Source organism: Diadema antillarum, unplaced genomic scaffold (genome assembly GCF_040938485.1).
Source record: "Diadema antillarum isolate AM-2024a unplaced genomic scaffold, OU_Dant_1.0 scf00000038, whole genome shotgun sequence".
Classification (NCBI taxonomy): domain Eukaryota; kingdom Metazoa; phylum Echinodermata; class Echinoidea; order Diadematoida; family Diadematidae; genus Diadema; species Diadema antillarum.
In genome coordinates this window covers 3,733,588-3,750,119 of record NW_027270927.1, presented here as the reverse complement: position 1 = coordinate 3,750,119, position 16,532 = coordinate 3,733,588, and the positions used below count along the sequence as shown (strand labels likewise).

The following is a 16,532-nucleotide window of genomic DNA, read 5'->3' as shown; positions in this document are numbered from 1 at the left end:
TCAGGACCATTGCATTTCACGGACATGATTCATCAAGTACTATTTAGGAGTTAGAGCCACCAGGCAATACACTCATTCATACACTTGAAGCTGGTATGTCTTGTCACTGTGTATTAATTCCACTATTTCACTGACATGAAGTGAGATTGCTACCATGAGCATAAGTTGTGCCTCTCCAACACATACAACCACGATTGTTATGTTGTACTGAATGTCCGTTCCAAGGACAGACAGTGTGGCTTCTTGGAGAAGAGGAAAAGGCTTACTCACATACACAACATCCGACAGCTATGAGTCCCTCTGGCATTCCAGCCGGGAAGGTGAGCTGTGAGTGTCTTTATAATGAACGGCGCCATCCATCGCATTTTGATTGCCTCACCTCATTTTCACCCTTCCATTCATTCAGACTGCTCCAGAGTGTTCCACTGTGTCCCTTCTCGATGGTTGTCATGGCAGTACATCCTACACACAGGTGTGTAGCACCACATGACCTACGCTTTCTCTTGTCCATATGTTGCTGATTTACTCCCTGAATGCAGCCAGACTTGTGCATCAGAACATATTATTGACTTGGACACCAGCCTTGATGAGCTTTCCTATCATGACTGCATTCACCTGATTTAACAGAAAACAAAGAGGAGTGAATAATTTAACTATGAAATCCGAAATCTATTAAACGTGCATAATACATTTCTTTATCGTATAATGTTTCAATACATAATTATGTGTGAGACATATCTACTGGACATCCCAGTCAAGCTTTTTACAGCTTATGACAATCCACACAAAATGTATAATGACATATTCCATGTACAAACTATGTGTATATTTGTGTGTTATATGCATTTTGTGAATAAATCAAATCAAATCAAATCAAAATCAAACAAGGAAAAGTAGAAATTACGCGGTGCGTAAAATATGTCCCCGCCGGAAGTAGCATTTAGTAGCAAAATGTACAACATCGGTAAAAAATCAAGGTCAAAGGTCAAAGAAGTCAAAGGTCAAAATTCTGTGTAGAAGTTTTGAAGCCTTCACCTAGTGCCATCACAAAAAGCAAACGGAATCGAAATCGGGTTAGAAATAGCGAAGGAGTAGCATTTTGTAGCCAATGTACAATATAGGTCAAAAATCAAGGTCAAAGGTCAAAGAAGTCAAAGGTCAAAATTCTGTGTAGAAGTTTTGAAGCCCTCACCTAGTGCCATCACAAAAAGCAAATGGAATCGAAATCGGGTTAGAAATGGCGAAGGAGTAGCATTTTGTAGCCAATGTACAATATAGGTCAAAAATCAAGGTCAAAGGTCAAAATTCTGTGAAGAAGTTTTGAAGCCCTCACCTAGTGCCATCACATAAAGAAAACGGAATCGAAATCGGGTTAGAAATGGCAAAGGAGGAGCATTTTGTAGCTAATGTACAATATAGGTCAAAAATCAAGGTCAAAGGTCAAAGAAGTCAAGGGTCAAAATTCTGTGTAGAAGTTTTGAAGCCCTCACCTACAGACTGTAGTGCCATCACATAAAGCAAACGGAAATGAAATTGGGTTAGAAATGGCAAAGGAGTAGCATTTTGTAGCAAAATGTACAATGCAGGTCAAAATTCAAGGTCAAAGGTCAAAGAAGTCAAAGGTCAAAATTCTGTGTAGAAGTTTTGAAGCCCTCACCTAGTGCCATCACATAAAGAAAACGGAATCGAAATCGGGTTAGAAATGGCGAAGGAGTAGCATTTTGTAGCAAAATGTACAATATAGGTCAAAAATCAAGGTCAAAGGTCAAAGAAGTCAAAGGTCAAAATTCTGTGTAGAAGTTTTGAAGCCCTCACCTAGTGCCATCACATAAAGCAAACGGAATCGAAATCGGGTTAGAAATGGCGAAGGAGTAGCATTTTGTAGCCAATGTACAATATAGGTCAAAATTCAAGGTCAAAGGTCAAAGAAGTCAAAGGTCAAAATTCTGTGTAGAAATTTTGAAGCCCTCACCTAGTGCCATCACATAAAGCAAACGGAATCGAAATCGGGTTAGAAATAGCGAAGGAGTAGCATTTTGTAGCAAAATGTACAATATAGGTCAAAAATCAAGGTCAAAGGTCAAAGAAGTCAAAGGTCAAAATTCTGTGTAGAAGTTTTGAAGCCCTCACCTAGTGCCATCACATAAAGCAAACGGAATCGAAATCGGGTTAGAAATGGCGAAGGAGTAGCATTTTGTAGCCAATGTACAATATAGGTCAAAAATCAAGGTCAAAGGTCAAAGAAGTCAAAGGTCAAAATTCTGTGTAGAAGTTTTGAAGCCCTCACCTAGTGCCATCACATAAAGCAAACGGAATCGTAATCGGGTTAGAAATGGCGAAGGCAGAGACTCCAACCCCAAGCACCTTCTGATCTGGAGATTCTCCCGCCCGAAACCCCAAGCAAACGGGAGACTCCAAGTTGATGTGTGCGAACCGCGAAGTTCCTAGGTTCTAGATGTTCTCTGGTGCTATCTAAAGCTAAGTTTTTCAACATACGATAGCAATAAGTAAGAAATCCTTTCCACCGGGAGACACAGGGAGAAATCAAATCTTCAGCGGGAGAACGAGAGATTCTGCAAAAATAGGCTTTCGGCGGGAGATCTCCCGTCGACAACGGGAGAGTTGGAGTCTCTGGGAAGGAGTAGCATTTTGAAGCAAAATGTACAATATAGGTCAAAGGTCAAGGTCAAAGGTCACAACTGAAATTCTGTGTAGAAGTTTCAAAGCTCCCATGTAGTGCTATCATATAAAGCAAACAGAATCAAAATTGGCTCATAAATGACAGAGAAGTAGCAAATTGAACATTTTGATCACACACGGACGCACAGACAGACAGACGGACGGACGGACGGACGGACACACGGACACACACACGTACGGAGCCCGTTTCATAGTCCCCTGCTCGAACTCGTTCGGCGGGGACAACAAGGGAATAGATGCTGTTAACTGACATATCAGTAATGGATTATTATACACTTTGTAACTAATAGGCCTACAGGTGACTCCCATTATAATGAAATCTCAGGAACCCATAGCTGTCCAAAGATATACATATATAGATAATAATTTTAGAACCTGAATTCCTACTTCATTGTTACAAAATTATGTAATATCTGCATTTAACTTGTTATAACGAGAGTGTACTGTACAATGTTTATAACAACAACAAAAAAATCTTCTAAAATCCATTTCAAATATACAATGGATGAAGAGTGTACGATATAAAACACAATGCAGCATGAAACAAAGGCATGAAGTGTTCTTTGCCATTCTTGCCTTCATCATATCTTGCCAAATCTACGATTAGTTTATGCATCGTACCAGTTCTGTCATTACTTTGTATGCAGCAAAATGTTTAAAGGAAACTATAACCCAAAGAGAAATGTGGATTGAGTGAAAGCAGCAACATTAGTAGAACATATCAGTGAAAGTGTAAGGAAAATTGGACCATCGATGCAAAAGTTATGAATTTATAAAGTTATGGTATTGGAACCACTGGATAAGGAGACTACTTGAGTTTATGACATTATGTGTGGACAACAACATAAAGAAAATATAAAGAAAATTCAACATGCTTTCACTTTTCTACAGTAATGAAAGAGCACTTGACCAACTGCTTTCAGAAAGCAGGGGGAATAATTACTACCTTAACATATGTCCATATCAAGTTGATGGAATATGTAATTTTTAACCTCTAACTTACATAAAAAGCAGAATTTGTCACATACAAAATGAACAAACCCCTTTGGTTTGCTGTGATCATGTGTGAAATCAATCAAAAAAATGTTCCTGCTTTATTGAATGAAGATGAAATTGCAAAATTTGAACATATTTTTCTCAATTTAGTCATGCTTATTTACCACAACTTTGCTTTATCACCAAAGATCCAATAGTTACAGCTAAAACATCACTTTCAAAATCATGATTCTCAAAATTGCTCAAAATGCTCAAAAGTCATATTCCATCATTTTGCTTGCAAGATATCAAAAGGCTCTACCAAGAAACTTGTCTGGCTGTTGTAATATGCCAGGATAATAAGTTGTTTTGGAGTATTTTGAGATCAAAAGTGTGGAATAATTAAAGTCGGTGTACCCGACTTACCATTGCAAACCAAAAGCACCCTCTCAGTTCAGTAGTGGGTTGGTAGAACATTACTAGTACTATGATGAATGAAATGTACCCTAATTAGTAGTGAATTGCATGCAGCTATTTAACAAGCTGCACAAGCAATCCCCTCTCACGCAATCGATACTGCTATCATGGTCCAATTGATTTTAATCGAGGTTATCAATCACAAAAAATCACATACATTGTAGCATCTACGATTGGGTATGTTCTTTTAAAGATTGCAGTACTTACAGCATACCCTTTTGGGGAAAATCTTGCATTTTCGTTGTTATGCAACTGAAATTGTATTATCACAGCATAATTTCACACATACATGTATTTCTTATGCATATGTCTCCATTTTACAATTCGGCCTACAGCAAAAATTGACAGTTTCTGCAGTCATATGCAAACTATGTTTTACTTTAAAGATGTTCATACTATCCTATCCCTACAAATATAACAGTCTAGAAGGACTGATGGACAGATAAACAAGTGACTAGGAAGGAAAAGATAAAAAGCAATGTCTCTGGCAAACATGTAGAGAGGGCACCAACATGACTGCTATCATGTGTCTAGAGCAGAGGCTCTGTGCTATGTGATGATAGTGTGTCCCTACTACACCCACCTTGTGGCAGTTCTTTATCCTGAGGTGCTTAAGCGATGGACATCCCCCGTCGTTCTCAACAAGGAATGCCTGGAGGCCAGCATTGCTGACTCGGTGGCAGTAACTAACATCGAGGAGTTCCAGCGATGGACATTTGTACGCAAGCTGACTGACACCATAGTCAGTCACCCCGTAAACACTCCCCACGTAGAGTTCTTTCAGTGACGCAGCCTCCTCTGCCAGTCCACACACGGCTTCATCAGTAATCTTTAGAAGAGAAGACAGCATCAATTGAGAAACAGCAAGAATGGATGTATCTATGTATCAAAACTGGTATATGCCATATGGTCACATTGCCTACTGAGATAATCTATGCTATTATCATAGAATTATCATCATCATCTTCATCCTTACAATAATTACATTGCCTTTGTCATAATTGTCATCATTATTAGCGATATCATAGAATCAATTCTGGCATCTCACACTACAGAGTATGTTTCAGCTATGCAAAAGACATTTGCAGAAGAACCAAACTTACACACACTGTATACACCTGCAAGGTTTATATATCATAAGTATTACAAACATCTAATTTGCTTCAATATCTATAATGGCTTTGAAAGGCCTAATTCACATCAAGGGTTTGTGAAATACTAAAGAACCCCCCAAAACAAACACATAAACAGACAAACAACGAACACACAAACAAAACACAGTATGGTTGATGGATGAGACACTGAATCTATATACTTGACAGCCAGCACTGCGTAGAGTCAAGCAAGTTTAGATCTTAGACTTATAGATCGATCAGTTTCTCCAGTCTTTTGAAAGCCAGAAGTATAGATTAATACATATATATCACATAATAATAAGGTAGGCCTATTCACTGCATGTATTAAAACGTAAAAAAAAAAAAATAGATAGCTAGATAAACCGAATAGTACATGCAGGCTGATGGCCTACCCCAAAACAGCTACTGAGGTCTAGCTCTTCCAGATGCTTCCAGCATTTGGCCATCTTTATCACTGCCTTCTCCGTCAACTTCCCACACTTCAAGAAAGATGCACTGCGAACCTCCCGGCATCTCTCGGCTGCAGTACTCATTGTGTCGTCTGTTACAGCCTTCCAGCAATTATCCAGTCTGCACAGAACAATGTGAAATGCATAAACATGTCTGGAAAGTCTTCTTGAACCTGATTTCATCTCACAGATCCTGTCTCATGTAGATACCAAGAGATGAGAAAATTGATGACAATGGTAATGATAACAGTACAAGGGTAATGCAACCACTACTACTACTACCACTATTGATGATAATAATAATGATGATAACAATAAAAATGATAATAATATTGATAGTAATACTATAATATAATGATGATGGTGATGATGATGATGATGATGGTGATGATGATGTTGACGGTGATGATGAGATGATGATGATGATGATGATGATGATTATTATTATTACTACCTTTTACTCTATATGGGGCCTTTCCAAAGTGTTGTCATCCTCATAGCACTTTCAGACTCTTCAGTGAATGGAAGTGGAATAGAGACAAGGATGAAGAAGTGAAAAGAACTATGGAGGACAGGGAGCATTAGAGGTTGTCATACATGTAAGAGGACTTGCCTCATTAAAGGTAGCCAGCAAAACACTGTGGAGACATTCTGTATATAGAATCCTCAAACTCACCTTAAATCTCTAAGTGTAGATGCTTGCTCTAGAATGCACTGAAGAAATTCTGGCGTGATGAGGACATTCCAGGGAGTGAGATCAAGAATCTTGAGACGAGCAAAGTAGGCATTGACCAGAGAATGCCACTCCCTACACACAGCCCTCACTGTGCACAAGTCAGGCATCGGTAGCATGGGGATGATGATGTACAAAAAGATTTCATCTGGTAGTTGACCTATATGTGGGTGACCTTTCCCAGCAATTGCATCTTCTTCCATTCTTTTTGAATGACACATGAACGGAAGAAGACAAAGACAAGCAAACAAACAGGTAATCATGTAGAAATGCACACCAAACAAACATGTTAGGACATAAAATTAGAGTATAAAACTAAAAAAGCAGACAGTAATTCTATGCAAGAAAATTTCAAATGTCAAATGAAAAATGTTTCTGAAACATGTCTGACAATATGAAAATAGAACCCTGTGATTAATACTCTAATGGACAATATGGATAGTGTATGTACCGTACCTAGAATTCAGATGCTGAATCGAAATTGACTTTACTACCAAAACCAAAACACAACATAAAACACACATTTTTCCTGCTAATTTAGTCTCTTTACAGTCAGTGCAAGCTTTCATGAATGATATGTAATTGTAAAACTGACGCTGATTTAGATGATGTCATGATACAACAAATTGTGTATGAGGTAAAATTTACCGGTACTACGTATCCGAATGAATGCTACAAATGCACAATTTGATGCAATATCCTGTAACTAACCAAAATATGAATACGCGGGACTCAACTAGAAAAATGAAGTCGCGTAGATGCAGGTCCACGTCAGTCAGCATGAATAATCACTGTCAATATCAAATAATGATAGCCAAATGGACGACCATACAAATTCATACGAACTGGGTACTTACGAATTCAAATTGAATTTCAAAAATATCATCTAAAGATCATAATTCTCGCTGCAGAAAGCAATCGTAGACTACACGATTTGGAGCTGGACGTTAGAGGGCGTATTTACATCATAGATGTATTTATTGTTTTTGTTTTATTGATATTTCTATTTTTCTCCGACAACCGTGTCTCATGTTACCACATCACGATACAGATTTTTTCTACGGCACTTGATTTGGTCTCAGCGAAAGGATCTATGAATGTATTTTAACCGGCAGCATTAAATCAGGAAGAGGGTTCTTTCTTTGTTCTACAATACACGAGCACAATTGCCTTACATTTACTGATAGACCGTGATCCTACAGTATCGCAGTGCAGTGATTGCGGCTCAACACTGTGCACTGCCGTCCCTATTCGTTTGGACGTGTGCGTGTGTTTCTATGTGCTGTGCGTGAAGGATTCTCTGTCATCAACGCAAGCGGCCGATTGCATAATAATAATGGATGATCCGGGAATGAAATGGATGAGGTGTCGAATTGCCTTCGCTGCTACTGGAGTCATCGTCGGGCTAGCCGTATTCATCTGCTTCATTGCTGTTGCCGAGTTCTTCAATTTACACATCGCTCTCTGGGGTTTAGCTAGTGGTAAATGACATGCCGGAAAAAAAAAAAATGTATGCCCAAAATTAAAGTCAGCTCAGCCTCAGCCAAACAAACATATTCTACATCCCATCTGGTCTAACGGTTACATATATTAGTAGTTTACTTCCTTGTCATTGATCCGGCACACACAGAGATCCCTCATAATAAACCTTGTACTTGCCCAAGCAATTCCCGACCTGTGGTGTGTGTTACTAGATATGCTTAAATTTACTAGTTCTTTTCTAGACCTTATAGCTTGCGCTCTCTACAAAAACGTGAGAGAGGTTCTTTTAAACTTGGTTCAAATATCTTGTCATTTGGTAACATTTATAGTTTCCAGTGTTCTGTATGAATATTTAAGTTAACTTGTTTGTTAAGCTCTTGTGTGTCGGAAGTAAACATCTAAAACAAATGCATAAAGTAGAAAAGCACTCTGAGAGTGCAGACCTCCGCCAAGCATGAAGCTTATTTCCACCATTAGTATTACACTGATCTTGTTCTTCCATAGAGATATCATTCGTACACACAACATCAGTGCTAAAAGTCGCCAGATTTCCAAATATAGAAGCCTTTGTTACGTCATAAGCCTTCAGCTGCACGGCGCGCCTCCCCCCAGCAGATACTAGAGCACGCACTTTAGTGCGCGCAGGCAAACCTGAAATACGTGCAGCCTGAACTCCCAAGTTCATTGACCCTACCTGCCAAAAAAAAAAAAAAAAAATCCTTCATAAATTCCCCCAAAATTCTCGGATCATTACCAAAAGTTAATCGTTTGTTACTTGTGTCATTCTCAACCTTTCCTTCAAGTTTCATCCCAATCCGTTAACTGCTTTTTGAGTTATTTTGCACACGGACAAACTAACGAACTAACAAACAAACCAACGGTAACAAAAACATAACCTCCTCCCTTGGCGGAGATAAAAACAGAAAAACAGCACCAAGGTTTGACCTCTTTTGATACCTTACCAAAGATACTGGAAGATTTTTGATGGCCTTTATGGTCAAATTATGGGCGGCTTATGTTACTGATTTTTTTTAAATTTAATAATAATGTCATGATGTTCAAATTCATCAAATTCACTACTTTGGATAATTACGCAGTACATATGTACCTGCTGCATGCTACAAACATAAGGATTAGAACCAGCACAACTGCACTGGCTAGTTGTTGGGTGGAAGCTTGGTGATCTAGCTAGGGTAGTGGATAAGATACCAATCCAGTCATCTGGAGGTGATGGGTTCAAATCCTGCTGGAGTTATGTAGGGCCTAATTAGCTGTATGTGCATGAGTTATTTTGTCATTGCTTCACCCCACTAAAAAATAAAAAGATAAAAAAAATGAACCCTCCCCCCCCCCCCTCGAAAAAAAAAACAACAACAATCGATTCAGTGTTTATGTAGGGTGATTTGTCGAGCAATTTGCAAAAGACGTCACAATGTCTTTTAGCAGCCTGTTGCTGATCTGGCATATCATGCTCGTTGAAGTAAGGTACGTGTTGGTTATTAACTATAAGGTCCCCTAAACTTGTACCTGGCTCACAAATGATAATGAAAAACATTCACCCTATTCACGTAGCATTTTAATGGCCTACAGTATTGAGGGCCCATAAGACATTGCTGCCAAATTTAGATACCATATATACCGTAGATATTTGATAGAGGTTCTAATTCCTGGAAAAAACATATCCTAGAGTCAAGACATTTGATCCTGATCACGACTTTTCTATGCAAACTTATATTACAGTCCTGAACGTAGCCAGGTATAGTACTGGAATGTGTAAAACTATAGATGTACTGTCTACAGTTCCTAGAAATTTTGTGTGTTGTGTTCCTTTAAATTAATGTTCATCCACACAACTTTCCACAGTCTATACATATCTTGTTTAATAGTACAAAAAACCTCAACAAGTTGCTGAAAACTGCATGCTTATCCAAAACTTGCAAGCCAGTGGAGTAAAATAGAGTTTGAAAAAAGACTGATTTTTTAAAAAACTGTGATTTTTGCTCTTGCTTGTTGACAGTAAAAACCTTGTGATTCCAAGCATTAATTCTTCTTGACATTATACCTCAACATGATGTATTGCTGATTAATATTTATATGAGTACTATGAGTACTATTTACTACAGTACCTTGTCCCAGACAGCTCCTAGAGTAAGATGAAAATGAAACCATGAATTGGTTTCAATTAGTGACTCTCCACCCATACATTTCATGAGAGGGCTGCCTGACATTGAGATGGTATATTAATGTCATAGTGAAATACCAGTCTGTAAGTGTTACATCATTTATCCTAACCCCAGCCAATAAAAGACAAATTTTTGTACCAATAGAATGTCCTCATTGTCATGAGCATTCATGTCAAATTAAGTAAGAATTATTGCTAGACTCTAAAACTATATACATGTATTCTCTGTCACAATGTTTTGTTGGGGATATCACAGACTTGGTAGTAAACATCAGATTTGTATTTCAAGTTCCTCAAACTGCACAGGTCCGTAGACCTTGTCCATCTGTGAAAACAAAACAAAAAACCAAAAGAAAAAAATGGTACCATTCAACCTCTAAGCAGCCTGCAGAATGATCGGCCATGGTTATTATTCGAATGCTCATCTTATGTATACTTGGTCACCTTTCTCTCTCTCTCTCTCTCTTTTGCTCCACTCTCTCACTCTCTATCAGGATTTTTTGCCTTCCTGACGTTAGCCGTACACATTCAACATCTGCGAGGGCAGCGTGACCTCTGGGTATACCGCCTTAAGTTCTTTATCATCCTCGGCTTCACAGTGCAGTTTGGCGCCCTCATTGCTCTGGTGACGTACGTAGTTCTGGGTGCAGTCAGAGGTCAAGGTAAAGCTCCATGTACTAGGATGCACATCCACTGATCACTTGGTGATGAATATATCTGCAGTGCATTCAATATATACAAAAATTCTCATGAACCATGCTTTTGCTTTTAGTTCAGTGGTAATTACAGTTGTTAAATGATGAAGCAGATCGTAATCGCATGATTAGTTGAGAGCGTAAACATGACCAGGCATTTATTTTGCCTAACATATACTTTTGCCTGTGACCGGTCATCCGTAAAAGCATGATGACCGGTCATTAAATACACGTAGCACTTTCATGTCGTAATGGTGACTGAGCAAGATTTCATTGTTTTTAATATTTACATACATAAATGGCTGCCGCAGAACTTATTATGCCTACATGTGAAATAATTTTGATGACAAGGATGTGCTGTATCATTTCATAAAATACCGGTATACTACATATCATTTTCTTCAGTCATTAGTATATTAACCCACACTATGTGCCTTTGTAACAGTCCAAATGCCCTCAGCTATCACCTCTGGCGTGTTAGACTGTTCCACAGGTACAATATCTTGTGTCGATGATTTTTACCAATGCCTTACTGATCTGTTGGATGATGTGTATTATTTGTATGATATCCTGTGCTCTGTTCCCTATCCTCATATCTTCCTGATTTCAAATATCAGGTACAAATGTGTAGGTACACTGTACAATGTATATTCAGTGCAGACCCCTGTTACACACGAAAGGTGGCCTGAGGCCAACCTTAGGCTGCTTTGAGAACTGTTTACACATGAACTTCAGGCCGGCTCGAGCAACAGCACTTCTCATGGACCCTGTTTACAACATTAGCAGCCCTCGCGTCACCTTTCTAGCCTCTGCCGTAGGAGCGCCCTGTCAGTATTAACAATCATTTCGGCCGGTATTTAGTTTTGACATAATACTATTGAGTGCATAACCACTGCAGAAGATCATAAGACCAGTCAATCACAGCTCTGAAAGCCAACCTCGCGCCTTGTACAAGCAGGGCTGGCCTCAGACCACCTCCACAGATGGCCTAAAGTGGAGTCAGCCCAAGTTTTGTGTGACTGCTTAATACACATAACTAGGGTCGGCCTTGGGTCAGCTTTATCGTATGTGTAACAGGGGTCTTACAGGAAATGCTTATACAAATTGTATAACAAGGAATATTAATATTTTGATTTAGAAAGCATTAAACCTTGTCAGGAATGACAAGCTAGTGTCTGAATGTCTGTCAGTTTGCGAATAGTTGCTGTACATACCAATCCCATGGTACATGTTCTATTCAAAGCCAAAACAGTTCTCAGAAGGACTCTGCCTCAAAATTCATTTTCCACCATTCGGAATTGGCTTGCAATGCGTCAAAAGGGTCTACCTAGACATTTGTCTGGCTGATGCACTTTGCCCTGGGATATTGAGTTGTTTTGAAATATTTTGAGATCAAATGTGAAAAATAAGTTTGATTGTAGCACACAATGTATATTCTTGCAGCACCTTCCCAGTTCAGTTGTAGGTAGGGAGAACATTATGTATGATCAGTCGTGCCCCGCCAATCATTTTTTCGAACAAGCTGCAATTGATTCACTGTAGATTGGTGGATACTGCTGTGACTTCATTTGTCAATTATCGATAATCCGTTATAAAAAATGTCTTTTGATAGCAACCATGATCAGGTAAGCTCTGGGATTGTTGTACTTCCGGTAAACATTTTTGATTAACATTTCACATTTTCTTTGTTACCCAACTGAAATCATGTTATTAATGCATTATTCCTCACATTTCTTTATATGCATAGATGTGTTCATAATTAGAGCCAAAATCTGGTTATGCAGGCATACGAAAACTTTGTTATCACTGTAAAAATCAATGTCACAATGGTATGAAGTGGTACTCTTGTGCCAGCACTAATTATACGCTCACCATCAAAGTTTTGTTTCTCTCTCTAGATCTGATGCCGGTGAAAGGCAACGACAAGGGATACTACCTGGCCGCAGTGTGGGTCTTCATGACCTGGAAGTGGTCGTTTGCACTGTTCATCTACTCGAGGTCGTATCGCCGAAGCTATGTCACCAGGTACGACACCATCCCCTAGGGCACCTACAGTGTAGCTCCATTTTCGCGTAACTCGTAGTGTGTTGAGTTGATCGGGAGGCCTCCTCTATCTTGTAGCATACTACAAAATCGCTGGTAGTTTCTGTCACTGTCACACGTCGACAAAATAGAAAGATTGTAGACAAAATGCAAGTCCTTGCTATAGAGAACAAAATTCATTGCACACAGCGCAGACTAGACATAGTTATTCTTTACATTGCATGAATACAAAGTTCTATACTATCAGTGGTAAATGACAACACAGAGTCACGATGTTAATCAGGTGTGTGTAGAGAAAATTTTATTTTTCCGATCTTATTTCCGTTCTGGTGTACTATGTATATATTGCTGATGATAGTCAGGGAAAGATGGGTTTGTAATATGACATTAGAATCTATGTTTATCATGATAGAGTATCTACAATGCTTCTCACTGCAAAACTTTCTGCATTTATCAGTCTTTCCTAATATACATCTCAAGAAGATCATGCCTAGGCTGCCTACGCAGTAGAATGACATCAAGATAAAAATAAAAAATGCGGTATTCATTCAGGCTGTCTTTGAGTTGTTGACACCATAAAAATTATTGAAACTTTGCGTAACTTCTGACAGGAAATTATTGTTTAATTATCCATTTTTTGTTACAGCCAGCTTTGTTTGTGGTAGTTTCTTTATTTTGTTTGATATGTTTTGTGGAATCTTAGGAGGAGTTTGTTCATTTACTTCTCGGTTTTAGCCTTGTTTAACTTTTTATTTGTGGGCTGGTAATGACTTTTAAGTTATTCCCTACTGTGACCAAAATCAAAATTGTTTTTGCCACCAAAGTGTTATTTTTTGTGGAGTGCATCTGCCAGTGTGTAATCATCTGAGATTTCATGTTCATTTTTTGTTTGTTTGTTTTTTATATTGAGGGTTCACAGAGTTTGAATCCTGTCTATGAGAATGTGGAAATCTCATTGACATATTTACATGCTGCGTTTTTCAGTACCAGTAGACATGCGTACTGTGCAGTGAATTTATCTTTTTTTTTTTTTTAAAGGCAAGCATACAATGAACCATACAGGTTTGTACATGTAGTTCAGTGAATTGTATCCCATTAGAGTAAGTGCAGTACTGAATACACCTAATATAGTACTGTTGTATATTCTATTAAAACAAAATGAAAGTATGTGGTAGTCAAATTGTCAGAATAGAAAATCTTTGTCAAGAGTGTTTCCTGTATGTCGTAAGGGAAATGCAATTATTCAGGAAAAGGCGTGAAACAAACCGCGAGAGCTGTACACTTGTGTTGTTCATGTACTTGGTACTTTTTATGCCTCCGCAACGAAGTGGCCGGAGGCATTATGTTTTCGGGTCGTCCGTCCGTCCGTCCGTCCGTCCGTCCGTCCGTCCGTCCGTCCGTACGTCCGTACGTCCGTCCGTCCCGTTTTGTTTTTGTCGATATCTCAAGAACCGTGTGGTGGTTTTACATCAAACTTGGTATGAGGGTATATCCTTGGGGGATAATACTTTGTGTGGATTTTAGGGTCACAGGGTCAAAGGTCAAAGGTCAAAGGTCACAGGTTATTTTGTGAAAAAAAAATTGAAATTTCATGTTTTTCTCTGATATCTCGCAAATGGTTCAAGGTATCTTCATGGAACTTAGTATATATGCTTGTACCGATGGGCAGTGATTATCTAGGGAAGTTGGGGGTCATGGGTCAAGGGGTCATAGGTCAAGGTCAACTCCTCAAAATATCACTACTTTCCTTATATTTATGCAATGAATGAAGGTTGTTTTTTTTTTAACTTGATGTATACATGTATTACCCAATATATATTCTGTGGGAAGTTTCTTGCCAAAAGGTCAAAGGTCAAGTGAAAGTGCTGAATTGCACTTTTTCCTCCATATCTCAAAAGTAACTCAAGGTATCGTCATGAAACGTACATATTTATGCATGTTCAACCTAACAGTGATTCTCTTTGGAACTGTGAGGTCAAAGGTCAAAGGCCAGGTTTAGATAATGCTACTTTCCCATTTGATTCTGAAATTATACTTTTTCTCAATACCTTGAAAAATTACTCAATGCATAAACTTATAACAGGGTCAAAAGTCAAATAAAAATCATCAGTTCCCCAAATACCTGCACTCTGACATTTTAATCATTCATCCAATTGAACCTAGTGCTAGGAAAGTGAACATTCAGCACATTTGTGTCAAACCTGTCATTTTAATATTTTGCCAATTGTGTGAAACTGTCATCACACATTGTCAAGACATTGTACTATAGACCTATTAGGAGAACCATGCATTATGGCGGAGGCATATCAGTCGCCGTAGCGATATATCTAGTTTGATACATACTATAGAGTAACGTGCTTGAATGTCATGATTGTACAGAAATTTTTAGATGAAGTGAGGGGAAGAAAAGATTCAGTACCTGGAGACATTTAAGTTTATAGTACAGATGTGTTTGTTATTTGTAGGGCCAAGCTACAATTTTGTTTCTCTCACAAAGATTTAGGAAACTCCGAAAATAATATGCAGATGAATTTTTATTTTGCAGTCACTTGTATGTCTAAATTGAAAAACAATCAAATTTCAACCCCAGGTTGAATATACACATAGTCATTTGTAGTTTTATGAGAAGTTAATTCCTCACTGCCCCCACCTCAAAGGGAAATCACCTTTAGATGGACTGGTAAAGATTCAGTATGTATCGACAATATCCGGACTATAAAGGAGAGAGGGGAAGGGAAGCTGTGCAACACAGCTAATATCTCACTTGCTAAAACATTTCTTTGTGCAATTCATGTTATGATATAATCTCTCCCTCTCCTTTCTTTTCTTGTGTTTCATTAAAGATGTTTTTGTTCACATGCTATCTGCATCTTACATTAAAGATCGTTGAATATTCTGAATCACGCAGAGTTACCTTTAGATGTGATTCATAGTCAGTGATATGGTAGTAAAAGATTGTACTATTAGGCTTCTACAAACATAAACTTCATGCATGTAATCTTCTTTTTTTTAAAACATAGATTTGTTGTGGACAGTAACTGTCAAATCAATAGTGATGAATGATCGTAGCAGCTTTGTCTATTTTTTTGTACTATAGTTTTAGTTGTATTACGGTACTTGATATGTGTGCTGTACCTGTGTTCGTAGATTTTCTGCCATTTGACCAGTTTATTGCAGGACACAGAGATGTGCAATAGATTTGTTTTTCATGCATTCTTAGAAGAAATTTTTGATATAAAATCCATTGAAAAATGAAAATTTCATACGATTTGTACTTTTCTTTTTACTTTTGTATTTTTTGCTATTCGTGTCATGAATTGAAGGGCATCGTAGATGGAAGCCTGTCTTCTCACTTCAAAATCTCACATGCAAAGAGTTTAATAGAAACATCCATTGTAAATGTCCCTTGCACAGTATGTGGAAATGTGTTCCATGCAATGTACAAGCTGCCTAGATGTATTGTTTTAAATTAAATGTCTGGGGTTTGATAGTTCCTCTCAGTTGTGGAAATGTGAATTTTTATTTTGATAGCAACCTAAATATTTAATTCTGGCCTTAAATCGTTACCTGTGAAATTTGATAATTCCCCATAGACTGGATGTGTGATACTCCAGGTTACTGTTAGCAATGGGTTAGTCCAGACCCTGGTGACTGAAATGG

General features: G+C 38.3%; 1 protein-coding gene across 1 annotated transcript; it reads right to left on the bottom strand.

Moving 5' to 3' along the window:
• Positions 1–404: 404 nt before the first annotated feature.
• On the bottom strand, positions 405–11,591 carry LOC139709916 (uncharacterized). Its single transcript, XM_071621875.1, has 7 exons — positions 11,526–11,591; positions 10,659–10,774; positions 8,433–8,485; positions 6,414–6,636; positions 5,681–5,858; positions 4,736–4,981; positions 405–615 (listed from the first exon to the last, which is right to left on the bottom strand). The coding sequence occupies exons 1-7, from the start codon at positions 11,589–11,591 to the stop codon at positions 553–555; spliced, it is 945 nt and encodes a 314-aa protein (XP_071477976.1). The 3' UTR covers positions 405–552.
• Positions 11,592–16,532: the final 4,941 nt, after the last annotated feature.